Source organism: Phyllostomus discolor, chromosome 6, assembly GCF_004126475.2.
Source record: "Phyllostomus discolor isolate MPI-MPIP mPhyDis1 chromosome 6, mPhyDis1.pri.v3, whole genome shotgun sequence".
NCBI lineage: Eukaryota > Metazoa > Chordata > Mammalia > Chiroptera > Phyllostomidae > Phyllostomus > Phyllostomus discolor.
Genome location: NC_040908.2, coordinates 120,350,283 through 120,377,916, shown reverse-complemented (window position 1 = coordinate 120,377,916; position 27,634 = coordinate 120,350,283). Strand labels below are relative to the sequence as shown.

Below are 27,634 nucleotides of genomic sequence, written 5' to 3'. Positions count from 1 at the left end.
CCACAAGCAAATTGGGCTCTTCTGGTGCTGGTTCCTAGGTGGGTGGGCTTGTTTACATTCTAGGACCCTGTGGGTCTCTCCAGTGAACTCTCCTGTGAGGCTGGGAGTCTCTCCTGGCACCTCAGCCTCCACAAGTGTTTTCAAGCAGTGCTTTTAGGCTTCATTCCCTGGCGCTGGGGCCCTAGTTTTTGCCTGGTCTGTCTCGCTGCCTGTTTTCACCTGGTTTATCTGCCCGTGAATGTGTGACTGCAGACAGCCAGCTGCCTTGTGTGCCTCACTGGGTCTGGTCGTTGCCTCCCCACGCCCACGTCCGGGGTCTGCTAGCTGCGCCTGTGCTTGCACACCTGGGTGTGCCAGCCACCACCACTGTTTTTTCCTGCTGTGACCCCTCTCCGCTGGTCACCAACTCTGCCCCTCTCACCGGTCTGGATGAATAGTTGTTGGGACTTCTGTACAGTTCAATTTTCTGTCTGTTCTGGTTGTTTTTTTGTTTCTAAATTTTTGTTGTCCTTGATTTTGGTTGTGCAAGGAGGCACAGTGTGTCCACCTACGCCTCCATCTTGGCCGGAAGTCCGGGTTCTCTCTAATGCCCCTTTTTTATTACAAAATCATAAACATGTAATTCTGTAACATAACAATATCACACGTAAGCACACCATATTGCATTTTAGTTGAAATGTTCAAGTTGCTGTCCATCTCATATGAGATATTCACATACCCTACCGACCACACTCAAGCAAGCCTTACTTCTGCTGGACCCTGTATTTTGAATGTTTCAGACTGTCTCAGTTGCATAAAATCCACCTCTTTTCTAATATACTATAGTACCTCCTACAACTTAGTAATTATGGATCATCTGCTGTCTAGCTATTCCCATTTCTAAAGTGAGAGTTTAGACTAATTGAGACTCTAAGATCTCTTCCATCTCTGATGCTCCATGGTTCTAGATTCACTTTCTGTGTTCTAGAGAAAATGATGGAGAAACAGAAGATTGATGTAGATTCCATATTCAGTTTTTATTTGGATTTTGGGTAAATAAAAACCCTTTGGGCCTTGGCTGGTATGGCTTAGTGGATTGAGCACTGGCCTGTGAGTCAAAGGGTCACTGGTTCAATTTCCAGTCAAGGCACATGCCTGGATTGTGGGCCAAGTTCCCTGGTGTGGGGCACGTGCGAGCTGACCACGCATTGATGTTTCTCTCCCTCTCTTTCTCCCTCCCTTCCCCTCTGTCTAAAAATAAATAGAACCTTAAAAAAACCCTTTGGGTAAATCATTTTTACTGACAGAATTGTTTATGGCTTTCATTTAAGTAAAAGCTATTTAGTCAATAATTTATTCATTAATTCAATCATTTGATTAAATATTTAGTAAACACTTTGTGCTGAAGGGTAAAGATTCATAGATATGTAAAACACTGTCTTTTCCCCCAAGGAGATCAGTCTTACATAAACTGTCTTCATTATCCTATCTTTCTACCTATTCTTCAGAATCCATCTCTAGTACCTTCTCCAGAACCCTGTCTCTAACTCCTGTAAACCACACAGATCACTGCCTCAGTAAAGTAGCTTGAGACCTTTAAGTCTATATTATGTTTTCCTGTTTACCCCTTAAATCTTCTAATCGTCCTTTAAGGGTATGCTTTTTTAAATTAATTTTAATCTGTCTTAATGCCCTTCCTGCACCATGAGGGCAGAAGCTATTCTCTATTTCTTTTGTACTTTCATATAGAATAAGGCATGCTGCTGGCTGCCCTAGAAGGCAGAGCATATCTGTTAACTAAACCAGAGATATCAAATGGAAATTAAGAACCTGGTAAATATATCCCCAGAGAGTTTTCCTAGGACAGAGAGTCTCATGCCAAATATAGCTTGCCAGAATAATGTGTGTGTTTAGTGAAGTTGCTTCTACCTTCCCGTGTTCATGCTGCTGTTCTCTCAGAAGCACCGGAGATCTCTAACGGCGCTGAAAGTGCAGCTGCTGGCAGCTCAACATGTAGCTCTGGAACTCTGTCTGCTTCCCTAGTAACAACCAGTGAGAAAATTATTCCAAATAACTTTTTCAATTTATTCAGCAAACGCTTTTTTTTTTTGATACCTAAGATGTATCAGTACCTGATCTAAGAACTGGGGATAAATCAGGCTTATTTCTCATATATTTACTTGTGGGGGATGCCAACATCAAGTAAATGCATAAACACAATATAGTGAAGGAAGCACAGGAGAGAGAAGAGAGGTATCCAGTCCAGCCTGAGAGTCATCTTGGGCCTTCTCTTAAAGGAGATAGTCTTGATTCTAGAGGCAGATGTAGGATAGGATAAGGGTTTTTAATATGTTGAGTGTTGAAATATTGTGGGTTCTATGAAAGCCACTGATTTTTGGACCCCACTTTCTGAGCCTGAGAATCAGAAAGAGCACTATGAAGCATTTGCTAATTTTCTTTTGTACTCTGCTGGATATCTGAATTGAGTTATGATTCATGGTCATTTTGGCTATTCTAGATTTTTTTTTTTTACAGACCTGTTGAAGTACTAAATAAGACAGGCTATTCAGTAAAGATTTAAAGCAAAGTGCATTCCTGCTTTTGCTTTCTTCATCATCCTAATGAGAAGCAGTACTGTCTAGTCATTAAGAGCCTGGGCTTTGAAGTTGGGCAGATACAGATTTGCATTTTGGTTCTACCACTCTGGCTGCTGTGAGGAAAACAATAGGGCAAGGAGTAGGGAGTGGGAGTGATAATGGAAGTGGGAAATTGGTTAGGAGGCAGTGGTAGGTGTACAGGAAATGATAGTAAGCATAGATAAGGATGGCGGCAGAAGTAATGTGGTCATTTGGAATGTATTTTGAAGGTAGAACTGATAGGACTGTCGTATAGATAGGATGTTGGTGGGGAGAGGGGGCTGCATTCAAGGATGACTTACAGGATTTTAGCCCAAGCAAGTGGGTGAGTGGTAGAGAGAAAGAGAGGTAGATATGGGAGTGGGTAAGGGGCAGAGAATAAGGATTTTATTTGGAAAAGCCGAAATGCTTATTCTATGATACATCTAAGTCGAAAGGTTAATTATCATTTTCATACCATGGTAAAGTTGAAAAATCAGACTGTCTGTAGCTAGATCAAACTAGAGATAATTTGAGGGAGAATTATTGCATAGATAGTATTTAAACCCAAAAGATTGAATGCAATCAAATAGGGATTTGATGGTGATAGAAAAAAGATCCAAGAACTGAGCCTTGGGATATTACATAATATTTAAAGCTTAGGAAGAGGGGGAAGATCCAACAAAGGAAACTGAAAAGGCACAATTGGTGAGATAGAAGGAAAATCAGGAGAATATAGCAGGTGTTTCTAGAAGGAGGGTGAGAGCATTTGTGTCAAATGCTGAGAAATAACTTAAGAAATGACCATTAGAATTGGCATGATGGAGGCAACCTTGCAAAGGAAATATCAGAAAATAACCTGTTACAAGTTGGAATATTAGCTGAGGAAAGGATGGGAGGTGATAAAGTAGAGAAAGCAGGTGAGAACTTTGACTTTTGTTGTGTAGGAGAACAGAGAACTGAGGTAGTATCTAGTAGTGAAAGTGGGGTTGGGAATGTTTTCAAAGGCTAGAGAATATTTTTAAAAGATGTTTTATAATGTCCACCAGGGAAAAAAGTGGTGACATAGGAGAGAACAGGCTAACTAAAGAAAACTATGTCCTCATAAAGGAGGGGGGTGGGAACCAGTACCCACAATTGGCCTTGAATAGGAACAGAGTATTTCAAATTTTAAACTGCCATCACAGCAGAATATATGATCATGAAAACTGGTGGACTTATATTACTTTAGACTCAGTTCGTGGTAGAAAAATGGAGCAGTAATTCTAATTCTGTTTACCATTAAAATAATAAACAAGGATTATCTAAGGGGGTGCACTTCACAATTTTACATAATGTTTAATCTAAATAATGAGGTTTAAAGAAGTATGTTCTGGTGGCATGCTTCCTGTGGTGTCATGCAGTGGTTTTGCTGGGCCCACAGGCATACTTAGACAACTCTGAGAAAACTAATCTAATATGATGGAGTCTAAGCTCCTAAGCTCTGTATCATGGCATGCAGGGCCCTGTCACACTCTCCCTTTGCTTGTCCCTGCTCCTGTCCTCTAAAGTCATCATCCTGCTGGCTCTCATGTCACAGTGCCTTTGTTCGCACAATGTGCCTTCTGCCAATACTGCTCTGACCACCCTCTTTTATCTTTTACTTCTTAGCTTCAGTTCTTAGTTTAGGCAGGACATTTGGGAAGCTTTCTCTAACCTCCTCATTCAAAATAAAGCTCATTCCTTTGAACCTTGCCTTATCTGTTTGTGTTTCTTCCCCCTGAATTATGTGCTTCTTGAGCACAGGCCTGACACATAGTATCCTCTTGTTAAATAGTCTCAGAACTGAATGGCTTCAATGTCTTTACTTAGTTTTTACTATGCAGTTTATAGACGTAATAACCAAGTGGGAAGTAGTGGTAATCTCCATATAAGCTATGGTGGTAACCATAATTTTTTAGTAGGTCCTACAGAATCTGTAGAATTATTCATTTGACCCTAGTGACATGATGAGGATGCTGAATAACCTCTCCCCCTTCTTACTTTTCTCTTGTAGTGTGAAGAGTGGCCAAATTAGAAACCTGGAGTCTGCCCGTGTCTCAATGGTTGGCCAAGTCAAACAGTAGGTCTTATTTTTCCCTGTTGGTCTGGTTCGAGAATGAAACATGGTGGGGGAATTATAGTTTGCTTTTTCCTCATATACTTATCCTACCATCCTTAGAGTGCCTTCATTATTTTAGATAATTTTTACAAGTGAGCTCAGTTGTGCCATTGTGTAGATTTTCTTTTCTTTTTTGAAGAAATCCCAAGACCAAGTAGTATCTTCTGTATAGTACTGGATTACCTTATTAGTGCAACTCTAGATATTAAAGGTGAAGAATCCCAGAGAATGGATGTTAAAAATTAAGTGCCCACTCAAGTGCTGATAGTATGGTTTTATTCTGATAATAGTCTCCTTCTAAGCCAAATATAGTTGTAAGGAAATTACAGCATAAAAACTTTAGCACAGCCTGAGTGAAAGCCAGATTCTAAGGTGAGCTGAGATTATTTAGCCTAATTGACCTTCCTGGATAGTGTTACATGAGTCCTGGGTATTGCTGTATAGTCACAAAATAAACTTCAGGTGATTTGAGAAAATGTTGCCCAGTGGAACAGACAGGAAACACAAGAGTCGATGGAAATGATAATGGATTATTGAATGGGCGCCATTTTCCAGGCACTGTGCAGGGTATTTTATATACAGTATCTCATTTTTTTAAAAACGAACATTATTGAAAATTTTCAGACATATAAAAATAGAATAATACAATGAAACCCAAAGTACCCATTGTCTGTTTTCAACAGTTACTGACTCATGGTCCGTCTTGTTTTATCTGTACACTGTGTCCTCTAAGCATAAAATATTTTGGAACAAGTTCCAGACAAACAAAATTTCCCCTATAAGATTTCAGTATGTGCTTTATAGGTTCCACTTCTTTCTCTCTCATTTTTTTTCTTGCAATTTATGTGTTGAAGAACCCTGGCTTTTTGCCCTGTAAAATTAAAGTGATATTGTCCTTAGAGGAAAAATGACAGTGTACATTGTACAATCTGTCAATGACAGATTGACATTGTAATGACAATCTGGTTGGATCAGGAGTTCTAATCTGCAAGGTTCAGCTGGCGTGGTTATTGTAATTGCCAGTTTCTATCAGCTAATAAAAAGGTGGGGCTTTTTATCATTCTGTTTGAGCCTTATTCTGCTATAAGCAGGGTGCAGTAGAAAAATACCATGCTTTAGAAGTAACTGGGCCTGAATTTGCCTACCAGCTTCATCCACTCATGAGCTAGGTGATCTTGGACTATTTTTTAACTCTTCAGGCCTACTTCATAGGATGGTTAAGAGGATTATGTAAAATAATGCCACTAAAACTCTTGTCACCATTCCTCAGGAAGTGGGTACTCGCTTCTGTGGGAAAGTTTTGGTGCAAGAACTATAAACCATTCCTGGAATACAGTCTCGTACATTGGTCATGACCTTCCACAGTTCTGGCCTACTTTGTACCTTTTAAAGAACATGTTATTGATATCCTTCTCCCAGGAGCATTGTTAAGTTTTAACTAACATTTGATCATAAAAGACTGTAAGTATTAGAATCTCTGAGATAGTTTGTGTATAGAAGAGAGTTTTGTGACAGCATTTCCTTAAAAAACCTAGGTGTGAAGGAATTACAAGTCCAGAAGGCTCAAAATCTATAGTGGAAGGAATCATAGAGGAAGAAGAAGAAGATGAAGAAGGAAGTGAGTCAGTAAACAAGAGGAAAAAGGAAGATGACATGGAGGTGGGTAAAAGCCTGAATTTTTGGAATGATGGGGTAGGGAATGGTTCAGAGTATGGGGATATTGAAGAGGAGGTGACATTCCTTTTGTCTATCATTAGATATTTTAGGGGAGCAAAGACATTATCGTAATAGATACTTAGGTTAACTGTAAGATATAAGGCACTTCTAGATAGTGCTGACAAATTGCAACATGAAATTTACAGTATATACCCTACCCTCAAACAGACTGAGCCCTCATCAGCCTCTTTCTCACTTCTGTACTTCTGTTCCTATGATTTTTTTCATAAGAAAATCCCTATTCCTACCATTCTATACTAAACCTATCCAATCTTACCCGTCTTTTAAGGTATATCTCCTTGGGGAAGCTTTCTGACCTCAGTTTATGTCAGTCCCTCCCCAGTGCAGCACTGAGAGTTTAGACGACACAACTTAGCACTTTGTTCTTTTTGGTTTTTAAATATTTTTCCCTCAATCCTCACCTGAGGACATGTTTACTGATTTTAGAAAGGGGTGGGGGGTGGGGGCAGAGAATGAATCATCAAAGTGAGAGTGTGAGAGAGAAACACCAATCGGTTGTCTCCCGTATGCGCCCTGACTGGAGATCAAGCCTGCAACCTAGGTATACACCCTGACCAAAAATCGAACCCTCAACCTTTTTGGTGTACCGGATGGTGCTCCAACCAACTGAGCCACCCGGCCAGGGCAGCACTTTGGTCTTTTTGAAGTTGTGGCTAACTCATAGGACTTATTTTCATAAGGCACATTCAAAGGTACTGTGGTCTTTTAGTAGTCAGAATGCAGATTCAGTGTCCTCTAATTGCCCAAGAATTGTCTCCCAACAAAAATCACCTATGTATTTTAAAGGCAGAACCTAATGTTCTATATAAATTTCCCTCAGCATTTAGCTCAGGATTGTGTGTGTAGAAAGTGTTCTCTGAGCAGTTGATGAACAATTGATTTGAGGATAGTGGTGAGAAGGGGTGCTTTTTCTTAGAAATAATTAGTGTGCATGATCCCAGACTTCTTGGGGTGGACTATAAACATCTTACTAATGGCAGGTAATGAATGGATTTGCATTTGGAAATATTTCTTTGCACTTGGAAATGCTACTGTTAGCTAGGGGGGAAGTAATTTTTTAAAAAATATTTTTATTTATTTTTAGAGAGGGAAGGGAGGGAGAAAGAGAGAGAGAGAGAGAGAAACATCAATGTGTGGTTGCTGGGGGCTGTGGCCTGCAACCCAGGCATGTGCCCTGACTGGGAATAGAACCTGCGACACTTTGGCTCGCAGTCCGCGCTCAACCCACTGAGCTACGCCAGCCAGGGAGAAGTATTTTTTTTAAACCAATATTTTTTATTTAATGAGGATCTTCTTGTCATCCTTAAGATCAATGAATAATATCTTGTACCTGTTTGGTGGTTACAAAAATATACATAATGCGTGATCAGTTTGCCCTCTCAGCACTCTGAGAGGCGAGGAAAAATCTTTTCTCCCATGTTAACAGTGTGGAAACAGATGAAAAGGCTTGTCCAAGGTAATCACATAGTATTCAGTAGGTTTGAGACTCTGATGCAAACTATCAGTTACTTTCTACCTTTTATATGGTAGGGTCTACACCGAGTGCTTCACATTTGTCATACCTAATTCTCAGTTTCGCTCTCTGTTGTAGGTATTATCACTGTTTTACAACTCAGGTACATATACTTGCTTATGGTCACACATAAATATTAGTGCTGAAACATAGCAGATCCTTTGTTTTGTTTTGTTTTGTTTTGTTTGAGAGAAGGGAAAGGTGGGAGGAAGAGAGGGAGAGAAACATTGACTGGTTGCATTTTGTAAGTGCCCTGACCAGGAATCGCAGTCAGTTGCTGCACTAACTGAGCCAACTGGTCAGGGCAGATTCTCTGATTTTTAATTCCAACTCATTTTTTCTTGGCAAAATTTTATGCACCCAATTATATGAAATCATGTAAACTCCCATAAGTTATATAGGCACACCACCGATAAGGGATATAACTAAACAGTCTATACTTGAGGAAAGACACAAAGAAACTCCAAACAGCAGTCACAATTTCTTGCAACTAGTAGGTAAATAAGACCTGGAGCTCTAATGCACAGCATAGTAATTATAGGCAACAATACTGTTGTTGCTAAGAAACTAGATCTTAATTGTTCCTACCACAAAAAAGAAATGATAATTATGTCACATGAGAGAGGTGGTATTATCTAATGCTATGGTGGTAATCATATTGTAATGCATCAGTATATCAAATGAACACTTGTACATCTTAAACCTACATAATGCTGTATATCAATTATATCTCAGTAAAGTAACTCAATTTATTAAATAAAATGATGGAGAAAATGTTAATACAAATTAAACTTAACAATGACAAAGCAAAAAGAAGAAGCATTTATAACTTCTAAAGCTTGGTATCCAGGGGCTGTTTATGACCCATTAAACCTTTTGGAGTATCTCTTCTGTAGCACAATATAAAAAGTGGTGTTTGAAATGACCCTGAGACATACATAAGAAGTCAGTTGCATCTATTCTGCTCTGTAAAAGAAGATAAAGATATACATTTAATGGGGGAGGGTCAGGCAAATCTAATACAAAATTGTTCAAATGCTAAAAAGAAAAGGAAAATATTTAGGCTTTGGTCCCTAAAGGAATAGACTTCAGTTGTCCAGGAGACAGTTGTCCTTTATGCATAAATCTCTTTTTTAACTGTGTTATTGAGAGATAAGTTATCCAAAATATACAGTTCATTGGTTTTTTTAAGTATAGTCACAAAATTATGCAACCATCACAACAGTTTAATTTTAGAACATTTTCATCACTTTAAAAATAATGTTTACACTATTATTAGACACTTTTCATTTTTTCCTAACCTTTCCATCCCTAAGGAACCACTAATCTATTTTCTTTCTCTATAGATTTGCCTAATCTGGGCATTTAATATAAATGAAATTATATAATATGTGATCTTTTGTGACTAGCTTCTTTCACCTGAGCCTAACATTTTCAAAGTTTATCCATGTCATAGCATGTGTTAGTACTTCATTCCTATTTATGGCTGAATAATATTCCATTATACAGATAGACTACATTTTTTATCCATTCATCAGTTAATGGACACTTGGGTTGTTCCCACATTTTGTTTATGAGTAATGTTGATACAAACATTTGTGTACAAGTTTTTGTGTGGGCATGGGTTTGTTTGTTTTTGTGTTTTTTTTTAAGATTTTATTTATTTTCAGAAAGAGAGAGAGAGAGAGAGAGAGAGAGAAACATCAGTGTGCGGTTGCTGGGTCATGGCCTGCAACCCAGGCGTGTACCCTGACTGGGAATCGAACCTACGACACTTTGGTTCGCAGCCCGCGCTCAGTCCACTGAGCTATGCCAGCCAGGGCGTGGGCATGGGTTTTTATTTCTCCTGGCTATACACCTGTGAGTGGAACTGTTCGGTGGTAATTCTATGTTTAATCATTTGTGGAACAGCCAGCCTGTGTTATCCAAAGTTCCTGTACCATTTTACATTGCCACCAGCAGTGTATGAGGGATCCAGTTTTTCTACATCCTTGTCAGTACTTGCCATTGTCTTTGTTTTTTATTATAACCTTTCTCATGGTTTTGATTTGCATTATCCTAATGACTGTTGAGGCTGAGCATCTTTTTGTGTGTTTATTGGTCATTTGTGTGTGTATCTTCTCTGGAGAAATATCTGTTCAGATCCTTTGCCCATTTTAAATATGGTTATTTGTTTTTTATTACTAAGTTGTAAGTGTGTTCATATATGTGATTTGCAAATATTTTCTCCCATGGGTTGTCTTTTCATGTTCTTGATGGTATTCTTGGAAGTGCAAAAGTTAGATTTTGATGAAATCCCATTTATCTGCTTTTTGTTTTGTTACTTGTGCTTCTGGTGTCTGTCATATCTAAGAAGGTTTTGCCTAGCTCAAACTCACAAAGATTTATGCCTATGTTTTCTTCTAAGAGTTTTCTAGTTTTAGCTCTTACATTTAGGCCTGTGATCCATTTTGAGTTCATTTTTTGTATGGCATGAGTTTGGAGATGTAACTTCATTTTTTGCATGTGAATATTCGGTTGTCCCAGCACCGTTTGTTGAAAAGATTGTCCTTTCCCCATTGAGTGGTCTTGGTGTTCCTGTCCAAGATCATTTGACCATATATGTGAAAGTTTATTTCTGGGCTTTCTGGTTTATTCCATTGGTGCATTTGTCTGTCTGTATACCAGTACTGTGCTGTTTTGATTACTTTTTTTTTAATTTGTTTTAAAAAGATTTTATTTATTTATTTTTAGAGAGGGAAGGGAGAGAGAAAGAGAAAGAGAGAGAAAGAGAAACATCAATGTGCGGTTGCTGGGGGCCATGGCCTGCAACCTAGGCATGTGCCCTGACTGGGAATTGGACCTGCGATGCCTGGTTTGCAGCCTATGCTCAATCCACTGAGCTACGCCAGCCAGGGCATGATTACTTTTTAATATGTTTCAAAATCAGAGAGTGTGAGTCCTCCAATTTTTTTTCTTTTTCAAAATTTTTTTGGCTGGTCAGGGTCCCTTGAGATTCCTTATGAATTTTAGGATAAATTTTTCTATTTTTTTAAAAAAACACCATTGGGATTTTGATAGGGTTGTGTTGAATCTGCAGATTGCTTAGGATAATGTGGGCATCTTAACCATGCAGTGATCTTTAGTATAATATATTGCTGTCTCATGTTTTCAAGCATGCTGTCTCATGCTTCTTGATTTTCATATTGTGGTTGACTTAGTGTCCCAATTATTTATTTCAATTATAGTAGTTCAAATTTTTAATGATGCAGAAAAGTATAGAGATTTTTTTTTTGTTCAGAGTGCATTTGATGAGTATATACTCTTGCGCCTTCTACTTTATACCGAGATTTAACAGATAATTGACATTTTGTCTTATTTGTGTCAGCTTTCCTTTTTTAAATTACTGTGCAGGGACATTATATCATTATATTAAATCAAAATTTAAGGAAAAATGATCTATCAACAAATCAACATATTTTCAGTATTTCCTTCCAGTTCCTTCCCAAAGTATACCACATTTTTCCAATGGTCATCCTAACTTAGATGACATGTTGTACTCTGCTTCTTTTACTTAATATTATAACATAAACATTATTTCATACTGTAACATGTTTTTTGTAATGTGATGGTGTGTTCTTTTTGCCAAATGGATATAAAAGAAGCTCAGTCTTGGCTCTACCATTTACTAATTTTGTAATCTTAAGAAAATGTCTAAGTTCACTGAAGCTAATAGAAGTAAAGGCAAACCTCTAATTATCTAAACATGGAACTAACAACAATATAAAGGCTGTTATAAGGATTAAATGTATATTAAAATGTCTGGGACATAGTAGGCCCTTAGTAAGTACTAGTTTCCTTCCCTTTCCTTTTCCCAGGGACCTAGTTTTTATTCTGTTCCTCCAGGGATTGCCCTCAGAGACTCAGAACTTGCTCTTATTCCTCCAGACCAAGAAAGACCATCCATACACTTGGAGAATTGAACTGGCAAAAACAGAAAAATACTGGGATGGCTGGTTCCGAGGCTTATCCAATCTGTTTCTTAGTTGTCCTATTCCTAAATTGCTGCTCTTGGCTGGTAAGTGTGTACGTGTGTCTGTGTATTAGTCAGTTAGGGCTGCCATGGCAAAATGGCATAGACTGGGTGGCTCAAACAACAAATTTATTTTCTCACAGTTCTGGAGGCAGAAAGTCTGAGATCAGGGTACCAGCGTGGTCGTATTCTGGTGAGAGCTTTCTTACTGGCTTGCAGACAACTGCCTTCTCGCTGTGTCCTTATGTGGCCGAGAGGGAGCAAGAGCAAACTCTCTGGTGTTTATTCTTATAAGGTTACTAATCCTGTCAGATGAGGGTCTCACCTTTATGACCCCATTTAACCCAATTGCTTCTTCATTTAACCTTAATTCCATCTTGATTTTGGGGGGACACAATTTCAGTCCATAGCAGTGTAGGTATATTGCCATCTGAATATGTTCTTGTTATATATAACTACCCACCAAATGGGTAGTGACTTCCAAGGTGAAGTACCATCCTCACTCATTTGTGCCCTTTCTCTTCCCCACACCAGATCCCTAAACCTAATGAAGCATAAGCATCCACCTGGGATGGCCTGATTCTGGCCTGGCCTCTGTACCTGGTCAAGCCCAAGTCCTTCTCCTAGAGTGGTGTAAGGATATTCTGAGTATAATGGAAATTTTAAAAAGTAAAACCCTGTTTTCAGATACCAGTTTAAATGAGCAAAGTGATTGCCTGGCAAGCTTCCTGTGGTGAGAATATACCCTCAGGGAGTTAGGATTGTCATTAACATGAATTGAGAATGACTTCATGTTTGTAACTTTGTCACAATTTTTACTTCATACTTGAATAGTAAAACCTACTTCACACGGTCTTTCCTAATAAGCTACTTATGGATTCTCTTTTTTTTTTCCTAGGTGTTGATAGATTGGATAAAGATCTGACTATTGGCCAAATGCAAGGTAAGTCATCAGGAAATTTATATCCCTAGGTCAGTGATTTTCAACCTTTTTTGTCTCGTGGTACACATAAACTAATTACTGAAATTCTGCGGCACACCAAAAAAAATTGTTGATGATCCAACAAAAAAATAGTTAGAATTTTGATTCATTCACACTAGATGGCTATTGTGTTGGCTGTTGTCATTTTTTTAAATTTGACAGTCTAAGGGAAAAGAGGTCAATACCCCTGACTAAACAGGTATTGCATGTTTTTAAAAGTCTTACAGCACACCACTTGAAAATTGCTGCCCTAGGTCATCCTCTGAGGGAAAAGAAAGGGGCAGAGTCATGTGAAAATTAATATTCTGAGATGGTGAGATGCAGCGGAAAGAGCTTGAGCTTTAGAGTTAGATCCAAATTTGGCATCTGCCTCTGCTCCTGACCTGCTATGATTAGGGACAGGTATTTCCCTTTCCTGAGCTTCGACTTTTTTCCCCCTTCTAAAAATGAGAATTATACCACCACTTATGGCTCAGAGTTGTAAGGGCTAAAATTAGGCAACTTAAGTGTAAACTATATTTAGAAGACAGCATGGTAAGGTGGTTGGTAAAAGCAAGTGCTCTGAGCTTTGGAGAACTGGATTTGAGTATTGCTTCTTTCCTACTAATTTTTTGACACTGGGCTAGCTCTTGACCTGCTTAGCTTTAGTTTTCTCATTCGGTAAAATGAAAAAATTGATGGTAGCCTCATAGGCGTCATGAGGTTAATGAGTAGGAAAGTGACATGTGCTCAGGTCCAGGTGTGTTGGCCAGATGTCAGTGGCGGCGTTGGAACCTATTTTGTAGAGGCTCTTGTTTTCGTGTGGATGAAGGCTAGGTAAAGGTGAAGTCAGTAGACACTGGCACCTTTTGGGTGATGGGAAGAAGAGGTGTGAACCCCAAGGCCAATGTTTCAGGCTTAAATGGATTGTGTTCTTGACCTTCCTTTTCTACTTACTGTCCCCAGGCAATCTCATGGCTTCTATTTATACCCTCATAACTCCCAAAGCTACACATTAACTCAAACCTCTTCTCTTCTGAGCTCCAGACCTGGCCCATGTACCAAACCTGTTGATCATCTCACTTTGCCATTTCATGGGACCCTCAAACTGTTCTCTTAGCTGTCCTCAAGCTCTCCAAAAAAAGAGGGGGGGGGGGGGGACATATATTCCCTCACAGTAGTAGTTCAGAGGCTCCTGAATAATTTATAAACTCTGGTCCCCGGCCCTCATACCTGTTCCTTCCTCCAAATACATAGTGTTTTGAAGCCTGGAGAAGGACCATGGACTAAGACTATGATTTTTATGGCACTGATGTTGGTAATTCTGAGCTTAAACACCTTTGCTTGAATTCAATTCAAGAAAGCCTTTTCTAAGCACTCTTTCTGGGCAAGGCCTGTGCTTGATGCTGGGCAGACAGAAGAATCAAACATGGCCCCTGCCTGATATTATCTGAAAGCAGTTGATCTGGACTGGCCCAGCATATGGAAGCAGTATGGACCACCAGCCTTGGAATCAGACAGTTCTGTGTTTGAATCCCTGTTACTGCTTTTGTGGCCTGAGTGAATTGCTAACTTCTTTAATGCAGAGTTTTTCACCTATAAAATGAAGATAATGATTTAGCTCAATACATCTGTGTGAGGTTTAAATGAGAAAATGTGGGAGAAGTAAGAGCAACAGATGATAACTTCACTCTGTTCACTCAAGGGAAGCAGTCATGATTCCTCACTGTTTCTCTAGTAAGGGTTATGCCAAGACCATCTTCTCTTTCAAAGTACCACGTAAGTACAGAGACTGAATGGCTGGAATGAGGAACAGTTCATAAAGCCAAGGGAAATGGCTAAGTCGGCATAGATTTCTAACCTCAGCTTTCCCAGCATAGTGTTAAGCTAGCTGAGTTAGTTATAGAATCCTGGAAACCCAGCACTCACTTATGGTACAGTTTGGGTAAAAGATTTAGGTTCTCTAAAATTAAGGTTCCTCTTCTGTAACATGAAAGGGGGGGGGTTGGAAATCTGCCCACCTCAGAATAATTGTGAGGATTGCCCATGATCGCATTATTTTATGTGTACTGGACACAGTGTTAGTATGTGTGAGTTCTCCTTGATTCCAGATACCCATTCTTTCAAAGAGGAACAAGAAATGCACCCCTAGTATTATTAATCCCAGGGTGGTTGGAGTTCCAGATTCTATCAGGCCATTTGCTCAATTATTCACTCATCCAAGACTTACTAAGTATCACTACTTGTTCAAATTCTTGCTCTGTATTGGACTTTATTAGGGATATAGAGTAAGTAATGATACTAGCCCCTGGCCTTACAGAAATGACACACTGCTAGGGAGACAAGCACCAGTGGCATGTCAAATATAAGCTTACAAAGCAAGAAGGGTACCCACTGCTCTGTTTGGATTCAGATGAAGTGACAGTGGTACATTAAGAGATTCTTGGGAGAGGAGCACAGACTGGAGTACCTGGGGCAGCTTCCTGCAAGAGGAGGACCATTAGCTGGGCCTTACTGAGTGGAATGGTGTTAATTGCTCTATTAATTAAGCTGCCTTGGGCAAATCACTTTACTAATCATGGCCTCGATCAGTTTTATCATCTCAGAAAAGAATTTCAGTGTTTGTCCTGCTTAGTTTCTTTTAAAAATTTTTTTATTGTTGTTGAATTACGTACTTGTCTCCATTTTTCCTCAAGTGCTCTTCCCTGCCCATCCCCTCCTCCCACACTCAGTTCTCCCCCCACCCCCTGTTGTCCTTGTCCATGGGTCCTTTATATACATGTTCCCTGACTTGACCCTTTTCCTTATTTCCACCATTATCCCCTCCCTGGTCCCCTCTGGTCACTGTCAGTTTGTTCTTTATTCCATGTCTTCATTCTGTTTTGCCTGGTTATTTGTTTTGTTGATTAGGTTCCACTTATAGGTGAGATCATATGGTATTTGTCTTTCACCCCCTGGCTTATTTTGCTTAGCATAATGCTCTCCAGTTCCATCCATGCTGTTGCAAAGGGTAGGAGCTTCCATTTTTCTTTCTGCTGCATAGAATTCCATTGTGTAAATGTACCACAGGTTTTTGATCCATTCATTTACTGATGGGCGCTTAGGCTGTTTCTAGCACTTGACTATTGTAAATAATGCTGCTGTGTTCTGCTTAGTTTTATAGGGTAGATTTGAGAATCAACTTAAAACATGAATAGAAGAGTATTTTGAAAGAGTTTTAAATCACTGTGTATGTGGGGTAAGAATGTAGTGACCAGGAGGGCTTTCAGAGCTTACTCCCTTATTTTGTAAATGAGGCTCTGAGAGGCTGCTGTCTCTTCCTTTAGGAGTTCTGGGTCCCATATCTTTTCGTCTGCTTAAGGATCTTACTTTATTAGTCACCAGTGACCTCTGACTACCCTTAGTAGCTATCACATTAGCAGCGAGCTTACCGTGTTCCACAAGACACTGTGAAGAAGTGCTTACTACAGTGTCTGGCACATAGTTAAATACTCTAATGGGAACTTGTCATAATTTCAAAATCCATAACATAGCTTACAAAACCCTTAATGGTATGGTCCTTGCTTATCTTTTCAGCCTCATTATTAACTCTTATAAGTACCATGCCAAACTTTTTATTTCTTGGAACAAATGCCATTTCATCTTCTTCTCTTTGTGTAGGCTGTTTTCTTCCATGTGGGAAGCCTCCCTGGATCCCTGTTTGGTTGTGAAGCCCCCTTTCTTATATTCTTCCAGTTCCATGTGTGCAGTTTAATCATAGGAACTACATGTTGCATTAAAATGTTAGTTCTTGTGTTTCGTTCCCCCTCCGGACTGCAGCAAGTCCTGAAAGCAGGAACTGTTTCTTCCTATACGTCTGGCCTCAAGTGAATGCACATTAAGTAGTTGCAGAAGGAACAGTGAAGGGAAAATTATTTGTCCAAGATACAAGTATTACCATCCTCCTTAAAGGCTTGGTAACTGGGTCTAGTATTGGTGGAGACAGGGAGGGAGACACCCTGGGATCCTGGAGCATCCTGTGAGGCTGCAGCGGTAGAGAGCTGTTTTGGTCCCTGAGGTTGCCTGGGTTTGTTTCCTTTCCAGGGAAGTTCCAGATGCAGGTGCTGCCTCAGTGTGGCCACGCAGTCCATGAGGATGCTCCGGATAAGGTGAGCCCGGTGCTTGGTGACTGTGAGAGTTGTGAGGACTTCTGTGAGAACAGCCTTGGGTTTCACAGAAGATAGAACATGTCTTTGAGTCAGTCTGTGCTGCCTGCAGCTGTTGTCTTGCCCACACAGATGCAGCTCCACCAGCTCCCCACACCCTCCCCTGACAGCTGGCTCTGGTCTTGTCTTTCTGTGTATGGGCCGAGGAGGTACTGATGCCCTGCTGTTTCATCCTGGGGCCTTGTGGTTAAGATCTTAAGCTCTATTTTTCTATTATCCCCAAAAACTGTATAGAAAAAGGAATAATTGGTATAGAAATGGCTCCCTGAATTATATTAGCAGTTAGGAGTTAATAAGATGCACTCCCTCTATAGGAAAAAGGTACTCTGAAACTCTCAAGGGGATAAATAAGCCTTCACATCATTTCTTTTGACTTCTGTGGACCCATTCCTGGCAGGGATAGGGAGGAATCTCCTAGCCACAACGGGACCCGTGTCCTTTTGATCTCAAGCTCCCCAGACCTATAGGACCCATAAGTTCACTGCAGAGCCTAACCTTCCAACAGAAGCCCCCAGGACCTCCAAGAATGAGGCCCATTGCTAACCTCCATATGGCTTGGAACATCTCTCTGTTTTTTAGGTAGCTGAAGCTGTTGCCACTTTCCTGATCCGGCACAGGTTTGCAGAGCCCATCGGTGGATTCCAGTGGTAAGGAAGTACAAAGGCATAAGGAGCCCAGTAGTGTTGGCCAACTCTAACAGAAAGATATTTGTTGTAAATCTCTTCCTTAACCCTGTCTGGTTGGGTCACCATGTCTTTCTTCTTCCTCCCCACACAGAGCCCCAACATGTGTGTTTCTGCAGTGCCTTTGTTGTGTGTTTGTGTTCTCTGGGCCAGTGGGTTGTTGCTAGCTGAGGTTAAACTGTGCCTTGTCCCTCACCCCCCTCACCACAATGTGCACGTCTTATTGAGGTGGCCCTTTTCTGAGGAGGCTGCAATGGGAATCAATGCTTTCCCTGGCTTTGGAGGAGTTCTGTGTGCCTTCTCCTGCTCTGCTCCCGAGGAAGGCGGGGCAGGTCATGAAGGCTGTGCAGAGATCCAGAGCAGGGTTTCCAGCCTCAGCACTGTGGACATTGGGACTGGTAATCCTTGGTATTGAGGGCTGCCCTGTGCTTTTCAGGATGTCTAACATCCTTGGGCTCCGTGTACTAAAAGCCGGTAGCACCCCACACACTGATAGTTGTGACAAGCAAAAATGTCTCCAGATTTACAAAATCTCAAGGAAGGCAAAAATACTCCCTGTTGAGAATCACTGGTCTGGAAGGAAAAAGGATGCCTTTCATCTTAGGATGCTCTGCAACTGATTAGGGAGAAACAGTTGGACTCCTTGTTGAGGAGGAGGAGGCAGAGAAGCATGGTGACCCAGACCACACGGTCTTGGCCCCACTTGAGCCAGCTCTTAGCCTTCGTGAGCTACAGAAGGCTCCCGGTCCTCAGAGAGCCCACAGCCTGATGCAGAGTCATGCCTGTAAGCTGGAAAGCCTCTTATCTGGTTTTGGTGAGGATCCCTGTTCCCCACCCTTAGAAAGTTCGAAGAAGAAGAAATGTTAAAAAGAAATGGCTTCTGCATTAGAGAACTGGGCCCAAGAGGTGAGGGTGACAGGGCAGGGGAGGCATGGGAAATGATGACAGCAGCCCGTCAAAGTGAGCCACCCCTCAGGCAGCTGACCATTGATTGGTCCCAGGAGTCGACGGTAAAGACTTATTTTCTTTTAATAAGCAGAGTTTGGGGCCCTGGACCATTTGGAGCTTGGTCAAAACAGCAGTGCACTAGGAGCAGACCCTGTGTATAGCCCTGGCTGGGGCTGTGGGAGGTGGGATAGATCTGCAAGGGTCTTGGTGGTCATTAGGAAGGGCTTCCTGGAGGAGGCAGGGTACATTTGTTTTCCCTTCTCTTTCCATTCTTCACAGTGTGTTTCCTGGCTGTTAGTGACCTGCTATTCGCCCCTTTCTCAACATCGAGCTCTGTTGTAAATACATCGCACCAGAGGCCACTGTGATGCCGCTGTCTCTTCTTCACCATTCTGCCCGACCATGTGACACCGGCTCCCTATAGATGGGCATCCCAGATGTATAAACCCTTTCGTGTATTTCTGCCAAAAGCATTGTTTTCCAGGGCCTTTGACCACCATCAGCCTCCCTAGTCCAAGGCTCCCCAGATCCTGTCCCTTCCCTGTTCAGGGGTCTGCCTGTTCATCCTGCCTTACCTAGGGTAAAGCCTCCATCCGAACTGCCACGCTGGGCCCCCTATTCCTGGCATTAGGCAATGCACCTGGGTCCAAATGTCTCTTCAGGCTCAGGGACCTCATTTCCTTGAGATTGTTCTTGGCATGGTCCCGCCCTACCTCAAGGGATGGGCCATGCACAGGGTTGTCCTTACTTTCCCCTTTCAAATAAAATACCAGTCAGGTACCTTTTTATCCCAGTCTTATTCTTCTAGACTTGGAAGACCCATGGAGTCCAGGATCCAATTCTTAGGTACAAGGAGGGGTGATGGATAGCATCACAAGAAACCAGCCTGAAAATCAGGTCCAGCCAGTTCAAGCACATGGCCTCCCACCTGGGGAGAGCCCACCGTCCCACTCCCACATGTCTGGGCACCTGCCCTGGGCTGAGGCCAGGTTGTTCCAGGGGCCTTTTGAGCCCTCACGTGTCACAGAGCAACCCAGGTTAAGTACAGCCCATGCACAAAGCCACAGGCCAAAGCCTGTGCAGTTTTTAAGAGTCAGATTTAACCGTTTTCATAATTGGTCCCTGGAGGTGTGCAGAGTGCCCGCTTACCTCTTCCAGACCCACACAGCTTGTCTTTGGCATTTGTGGTTTCCATGTCACTGTTCATAGCAACTGTACAGCCCGGCATCCCCACTCTTTGCCCTCTCCCAGCTGCCTCATCACAGCACTGCGGCTCCCCCTGCTGCCCAACCACACCATTTCCAAGAGCAGGGAGGGGCAGTCTCCTGCAGTCCATCTCTTCCGTGTCTGTCTGAGCTGATGCGAAGCCCCTCCACCTTTCGACCCAGCAACTTCCTACTCCTGTCCTGCTGCACGGTCCAGAGTCTGGGACCTACTTTGTTTCTTTGTTATTTATGACCTTGTTAAAGAAAATAAATATCTCCCAACCTTTACCTATCTAGTCTTTATGAAGTTGACCTTATTTCTGGTGTGGTCTGTGGGCAGGGGGATAGCTCATTGGATTTAGTTACCACAGAGCTCCAGAAAGCCCTTTCCTGCAGCCCATCAGCATTACATGCTCTGCCTGCTCCCCAGATTTAGAATGCCACTGGGATGGATAGGGCCAGCCTGTACAACAGCCAGGGAAACCTGGGTTCCAGTGCTGGCTCTTCAAATTATTTGCTATGTCAACTTGGGCTCAGAACAGGACAGTCTGTGCACTGTTCATGCGACCTCAGCCACTCGTGGCTTCATATCTGCCAACACCCAAACTTTGTCCATAACCCAGATCATCTGAGCTGTAGACACTTAGGTCCATCCTCCTCCTCCTATCTCTCCCAAATGACCAAAAGCCAATCATTTGACCATTTTTCTAAAACTGAAATCATCTTCCCCCTAAAACTAACTTGTTCTTCCTCCCATGTTTCTTAGCTCAGTAACTGGGAGGTAGCACCATCTGTCCAGTTGTCCAAACCAGACAGCCAGAGCTCTCCAGACAGCTCTCTCTCCCACCCCAGACCTGTGGTAGACCCACAGCCCCCGCCCCAGCTGAGGCCTCATCTCTCAGATCACTTCAGTACCCTTGCCGACTCCCTGCCTCAGCCCCTCTCTTAGTCATCCTCTACAGACAGTGGGCGGCTCCTCCTACAAGGCTTTGGGGGACCAGGCTGCCTCAGTTAGAACTCAAAGTCCAGCCATTACGGTTTGAGTGAGGTAACTACATTGTGTGTTGCAGTTCCCTCATCTGAAGAGTAGAGGTCGATAGCACCTACCCAAAGTGTCCTGAGGACTGCGTAAGTTCATACAGGATAACTGGCTCTCTCGGAAACTGGCACAGGGGAGGCACTTAGTAAATAGTTCCTGTCATGCCACTCCCATATCATACTTAAGACCTTTATCACTCAAAATGGTCTAGAAGTATCAGTATCATCTGGAAGCTTGTTAAAGATTTTGTCTCCACCCCAGACCTATTGAGTAAGACTTGGTCTGTATTTAACAAGTACATTAATTCTGAGACATTCTAGTTTAGACATTCACTAAATATTTCAGGGTGAAGCATGAGCCTCCCTAGCATAGAAGAAAAGGGCTGTGTGTGATCTCATTTCTCCCACCAATCCCTTTGAGCAGGGAGGTGTCCCTCTGTGGGGCTGTGTGCCCTCTGTCCACAAGGGGGCAGCATTGTCACATGCATGATTTTCAGGGACAAGGCCACTTTCCTTCACCAGGCAAGTCAAAATAGACATCAGATTTTGATCATCATCTAGTTTGCTTTACACACATCTCATTAAACACTGCAACCCTATGAGGTAAGGGATGTTATGCTGCTTTTACAGGTAGGCAGGTCCAAATTCATATAGTTCAGAAGCGACAGTGTCAGAATTCAAACCTAGTTGAATTCTTCATATTGCCTCCTAGACAAATACATGGGACACTGGGCAGAGGTCATTTTGGTTCAGATACTGGATTTAAAAAAGCAAGAGGGTGATGACTAGGGAAATACGGCTTCTTCAGGTGTGATGGATGGTGACTGAGAATGAATGAAATGTTCGTCAAGCCTTGTGTCAAGTATTGTGCTAGTCACGTATGTTTCCTTTATCCTTTGTGTCCTCATGCTGGGAGGTGGCAGCATCTTTGTCTGCTGAGTGTTTCACTCTACCCCAGCAGAGAAGGAACCATTCGTATGTACACGCGACATATATTTAATGAGCACCTACTATGTGCTGGCTATAACAACGTCCTTGAGCCTACAGAGCAGCACTATGAACTTGGGGAATAAAGGAGACCTCCTGCGCCTTTTGAGTGAAGGGTTGTTTAGAAAGCCAGAAGAAGCATATTTGGGTGTCTGTCTGTCCCTTCCCACCCACGCCCCCGTCACACACACACGCACACACACACAAACTGAGGAATGCCCAAGGAGAACTTCCTGAAAAAAGAAAGTAGGCAAATTTTGAGGTAGACACAGATCTAATGGTGGGGGCGGAATCTTGAGAGGACTCAGACAAAGGCATGAGGGGAGCTGGCATAACTTACTTCTTGGTGGTGTCCATTTCTAAACCTGCTGCTGTGAGCATTTGCTGATTTAGGCAAACCGGAGAACCTATTTCCCTGGTCATCATCCTCTTGCTGAGCTTCCAGTGGATTTTGGAGACAAATATATAACGAGGCCCTTTAAATTAGCTCATAGTCTAGAGAGACTGTTGGTAGAAACACTGACCACATTGTGCAAAGACAAAGGGGACAATCAAACCTTTGGAAACAGGGCAGGAAAATTTTCACAAAAGAGGTAGCATTTGAATTGAACTTTGAAGCATCATCACAAGGTGGAGATAGAGAAGGAAAAGAAGTAATACATTACAGGTAGAGGGGACAGCATACTCAAGCCCAGGAGACTGGAAAGTCAGTCTGAGAACGGGTAGATTAGTGTGAGTAGTGTGTCTGGGGTAGAGGCTGTGATGTGAGAGGCAGCAGGAAGCAGAACTTAAAGGCTTTGAGTGGGAAGAATGGGGAGTTGTGTGAAGTTCCTGTGTAGATGGATTGATCTGCGCCAGGCTCCAAGCAGGGAGTTCAGCAAAGAGGCAGTTACATGCCGTTCATGTAAAAGGCGATGGCACACTTACCCAGGACAGTGGCTGCAGGGAGGAGAGGAGGCAATGGGCTTAAGGTCTTGGAGGCGGAATGAACAAGACAGAAACTGATTTGGACAGTGAGGTGCAAGGACACAAGTTGGATTTGAAGGCCTGTCTTCAGAACTAGGGAGTTAATAGGTCAAGACATTAACAGGGGAAAGGCAAGAAGAGAGCCTACAACAGGAATAGAGAAAGCAAAGAGCAGCCACACTTTTCCCTGCAAGAACAGTGTGTTATTTGTCAGCTTTGAGCCAACTCTTCTCCTGCCCCAGCTGGCTGCTGCATCAGCAGCCAGAATCAACACATTCTCACTCTGGTTCCAGGGCTCAGAAAGTTATGTAAACTCAAGAGGCTCCCTTATTCCTAGAGCTGGCTTTCTATCCCAGCAGTTTGCTAGAAAACCCCAGCCTGTAGCCAGGCAAAACCTTGGAACCTGAGACTAGCCAGTGGCTGGCCTCTTACGTGTGGATGGAGGGAAATTAACTGAGAACTGTGATAGGGGGGGAAATGTTTTTTATTTTCCTGATCATCGGTGATGATGCCACATATTGATGACTAATCCAATTTAAGCTTAGACTAATTGACACAATACTACATGTACCATTTATAAAGCACATTTTCATCTTTTGAGATCTCACAACTCCTCTGTGGAGTGGGTGGGGCAGGCAGATGAGGAGTGCTGTCCTATAGATGAGAAAACAAAAGCTCTGATGAGAGAAGCGATTTGCCCAAGGTCACAGAGTAGCACAGTCTGTACTCGGACTCAAGCCACAGAGCTCTCAGACCAGGGCACGTCTCCTCGCTCCCAAACAACACCAGAAAAGCAATGGGGGCAAGGCAGGCGAGAAGATCGGGGCTTTGTGACCGGTACTCACTAGTGGTGACAGGCACTCAGCCACTTGCTGGGTGATCATTGGCACAGCGCTTCTTTTGGAACTCAGGTTCCTTATCCAAAAAAAGTGGGTTGATAATACTTAAACTGCAAGGTGCTGTGAGAGTTCAGTGAGACATCAGTGTACATAATAAAGGCGTGCTTCCTCCAGCGGTCAAAGTGGAAAGCAGTAAATGCCACGGTGCTAAGACAAGGAGGAGATGACTGGGAATTGCAAAGGGAGGGGAAACCAAGGCAAAAACCCTTAGATCAAGGTGCTGGGTTCTCTTCCCCAGCACCACCAAGTGGGGCAGTTCTCAAGCAGCAGAAAGTTAGTTGAACTTGTGTATATTTGGTGCCTCAATGCAGACCCTTGCCTGGCCTAGGAATGTCCTTGTCAAGTTTATTAAAAGCTTTTTTCCAACTGTGGCAAAATGTAATGTAGTATTTATCATTTTAGTCATTTTAAGTGTATGATCCAGTGGCATTAATCACAATGCTGTACACCCTTCATCACTATCTTTAAGGTTTTTATCCTCCTTAGTCTAAGCTCTACTGCTAAACAATAACGTCCTGCTCTGACCCATGTGACTCAGTTGCCTGGGCAATGTCCCACAAAGCAAAGGGTCGCCAGTTCAACTCCTGGTCAGGGCATGTGCCTGGGTTGCGGGTTGGGTCCCCAGTTGGGGTGCATATGAGAAGCAACTGATGTTTCTCTCTCACCTCATTGTTTTTCTCCCTTTCTCCCTTCCTTCCCTTTCTAAAAATAAGTAAAATATTAAAAAATAAATAAAATAAGAGCTTCTCCCTTTCTCCCTCCTCCTAGACCCTGGGAACCTCCATTTTGTTTTCTGTCTCTGGATTTGCCTGTGCCAGGTAACTCATATACGTAGAAAGATAACAATATTTGTTCTTTTGGTCTGGTTTATTTTACTTGGCATAATGTTTTCAAGGTCCAGCCCTGTTGTAGCATGTGTCAGGATTCATTCATCTTTGTGGCTGAGTAGTATTCTATTGCGTGTATGTGCTGCCTGTTGTTTATCCATTCATCTGTTTATACTTATTTGGGTGGTTTCTACCATTTGGCTATTGTGAATAATGCTGCCATGAGCACAGGTATACAAGTACCAGTTTGAGTCCCTGCTTTTAATTCTTTTGGATGTACACCTAGGAGAGGTATTACTAGTTGTGTGGTAATTCTATGTTTAACTTTTTGGGGAACCACCAAAACCATTTTCTATAGCAGCTGTACCATTTTACATTCCCACCAGCAATGCATGAGGCTTCCAATTTCTCCACACCTTTCCAACACTTATAATTTTCATTTAAAAAAATTATAACCATCCTAGTAAGTGCGAAGTGGTACCTCACTGTGTTTCTCTGATTTTTGAATTCCAGGACAGCCAGATGTAGAGGGAGACAGTGAGTGGGGTGACCCTGGGCCGAGCGCACTCCCCCAGGAGGGCTTTGGAGTCAGGCAGGTGAGCTAGTGCTGGCTATCCCGGCTGCTGCAGGCTTGTCCGCACGTCCACAACCCTAAGCTCTCCCTAACCCCACGCACCGGTGGGCCCCTGAGGCTCAGCGGCTCCCACATGAAGAACTGACTGAGCAGAGGCAGCAGGACAGACAGCCTCGCTCCTCCAGGGTGAGCAGCTGACCATTCCCGTTTCCTTTTTTGTTGCAATCAAGTTGGAAATAGAGATTCCAGAGTCCTAGCACCTGGAGAGCACTGTGGGGGTTTCTGGGCTCATGGTGCTCCCTAGGGGACCATGGGTAATTTTTAAAAGAATATTTAATATTTAATTTTTGATTTGGTAAAAGGAAAAGCCTTTTTTTCCCTGAAACAGATTACAGAACATAAACAAACTCTCTCCTGGGATGATATACCTGAATTTCCCAGGCTAAAGAAATTTTTAAGTTGATCAAAAGAAAAGGGTCTGGATTTTTGTAGTTTGAGAAACGATACACTAAGGACTCATTGTACACCTGTGAGTTAGGGAGATACGCGCCCCTCTCCACAGCATGCACACACACACACTCCTGCACACACACATCTCCTTACCCTCCAAGGCCCAGCTCTAGCGCCACAGGCTCTCGTCGCACCAGAGATGAAGTGGTGCCCCTTCCAGACTTGTGTTAACATGTGGCATGTCCCCTTTCCACAATTAGCGTCGTCGTGCGGGCTTTCTTCTCTGGGGGTTCCTCAAGGACAGAGACTCAGCGTCATCCCAGCATCGCCTGCCCCAGCAAAGGGCCTGGCACAGAGGCAGCAGCAGTAAAACTTAGTTGAATGAACGAGTGATAGATCACATAAAATTTGTGCCCGTGGAAACAGCATCAAGTGTTGGTACCATCATTTGCTCATTGTGCGCCTCACCCCAGAAGCACCTGTGGAGCTTTGGAATGGGCCTCTGAGCCAGGAAACCTCGGCTCTAGTCTTGGTTTTGACACTGACACCTTGTGTAACTGTGGACAAGTCACTCCACCTTCCTGGCCCAGGGAAAATGGCTGCTGCCCTTCGGCCCCATCAGGTGATAAGCAGATGAACGGGAGGCATCGTGGTCCTTATTTCAGTTATGTTTCCTTTGAAAATGTGATGAACTTTATTTTTTTTAGACTTTATTTATTTATTTTTAGAGAGAGGGGAAGAGAAGGAGAAAGAGAGGGAGAGAAACATCAGTGTGTGGTTGCCTCTCACATGCCCCCCACCGGGGACCTGGCCCGCCACCAGGCATGTGCCCTGACTGGGAATGGGACCAGCAACCGTTTGCTTCACAGTCCGGTGCTCAATCCACTGAGCCACACCAGCCAGGGCTGAAAATGTGATGAACCTTAAAGAGGACAGAGAAGGTAGTTACCTGTGGGAATCCACCTGAGTCATACCCTTAAACCCTTACCAGCTCACTCCTCTGGGATAACCTTTGATTTCAGGGGTTACCAATTTCAAATGCCAGTGTGTCCCTGGCAGGAACAGAGGGAGCCTCTGGCACTCAGACCTGAGGGGGAACAGGCCTGTCAAGCATTTGATGGGAACGGTCATGTGACCAAGAAAGGGAATCAAAGAAGGATGGGGCAGAGAGGAAGATGGGAAGGAGACAGGTTCCACTCTTTAAGGGGGAGGAAGTTGTGGGGAGTCTAAGGTGAGAGAGAGAGAAGTCTACAGAGAAAGAGGTTGGAAACAGCTGACAGGGAAGACCACCTTAGCTCCTCATCCCAGCTCTGCTTCTGGCTGCGTGAACTTAGGGAAGTCTTTTTGTGGATCCTCTTGTCCCTCCCCTGCCAAGAGGGATGATAATTGTGAATGAGATAAGGGAGATGAAACAGCTGGCCCAGAGTAGGTACAGGTGGATGTTTTTCTCCTCTCCCCCGACCCTTGGCTGATTTCACAGTTTTGCCAGAGTGCAGCACTGCAGGCAAATGCCCCTCCCCCCCCCCCCCCCCCCCCCCCCCCCCCCCCCCCCGTGGATTCCCCCAGCTTGAGCAGCCAACACCCCCAAACAGGGAATTCTTTGAGTGGTTCCCTGAAAGGGCAGTTTGTGCTGGCTGCCTTGGCATTGCTGGACAAGGGCCCCCAGAGTGAGCACCTTCTCACTCCCCACCCCAGACCGTCCTCCCTGCCCCCTTGTGTGTGAAAGGGGACAAATGAGGTGACAGCTGCTCCCTACCCTCCACAGGCATGCCTTCTCTTCCTGTTCTGTTCCTGGGGCCCCAACACGGAAGGAAGCCTCAGTCCACTCTAACCGTAGGGTTCTCCCCTTTCTCCCAGCTCCCGTGACCCTGAGGGTGAACACCTCACTGCTTTCT

The 27,634-nt window shown here is 43.1% G+C and overlaps 1 protein-coding gene across 2 annotated transcripts in view; it reads left to right on the top strand.

The window, feature by feature from the left end:
- Positions 1-20,287, top strand: part of PPME1 (protein phosphatase methylesterase 1) — a 66,323-nt gene extending 46,036 nt beyond the window's left edge. The window contains exons 8-14 of one of the 2 annotated variants that reach the window (XM_028515807.2): positions 4,630-4,695; positions 6,270-6,393; positions 11,870-12,041; positions 12,895-12,939; positions 17,041-17,105; positions 17,742-17,809; positions 19,073-20,287. In XM_028515807.2, coding sequence (XP_028371608.1) covers positions 4,630-4,695; positions 6,270-6,393; positions 11,870-12,041; positions 12,895-12,939; positions 17,041-17,105; positions 17,742-17,809; positions 19,073-19,091 — 559 coding nt within the window. In that variant the 3' untranslated portion in view covers positions 19,092-20,287. The remainder of the gene's footprint in view (positions 1-4,629; positions 4,696-6,269; positions 6,394-11,869; positions 12,042-12,894; positions 12,940-17,040; positions 17,106-17,741; positions 17,810-19,072) is intronic. The other variant, XM_028515808.2, reaches the window with a different exon arrangement.
- Positions 20,288-27,634: the final 7,347 nt, after the last annotated feature.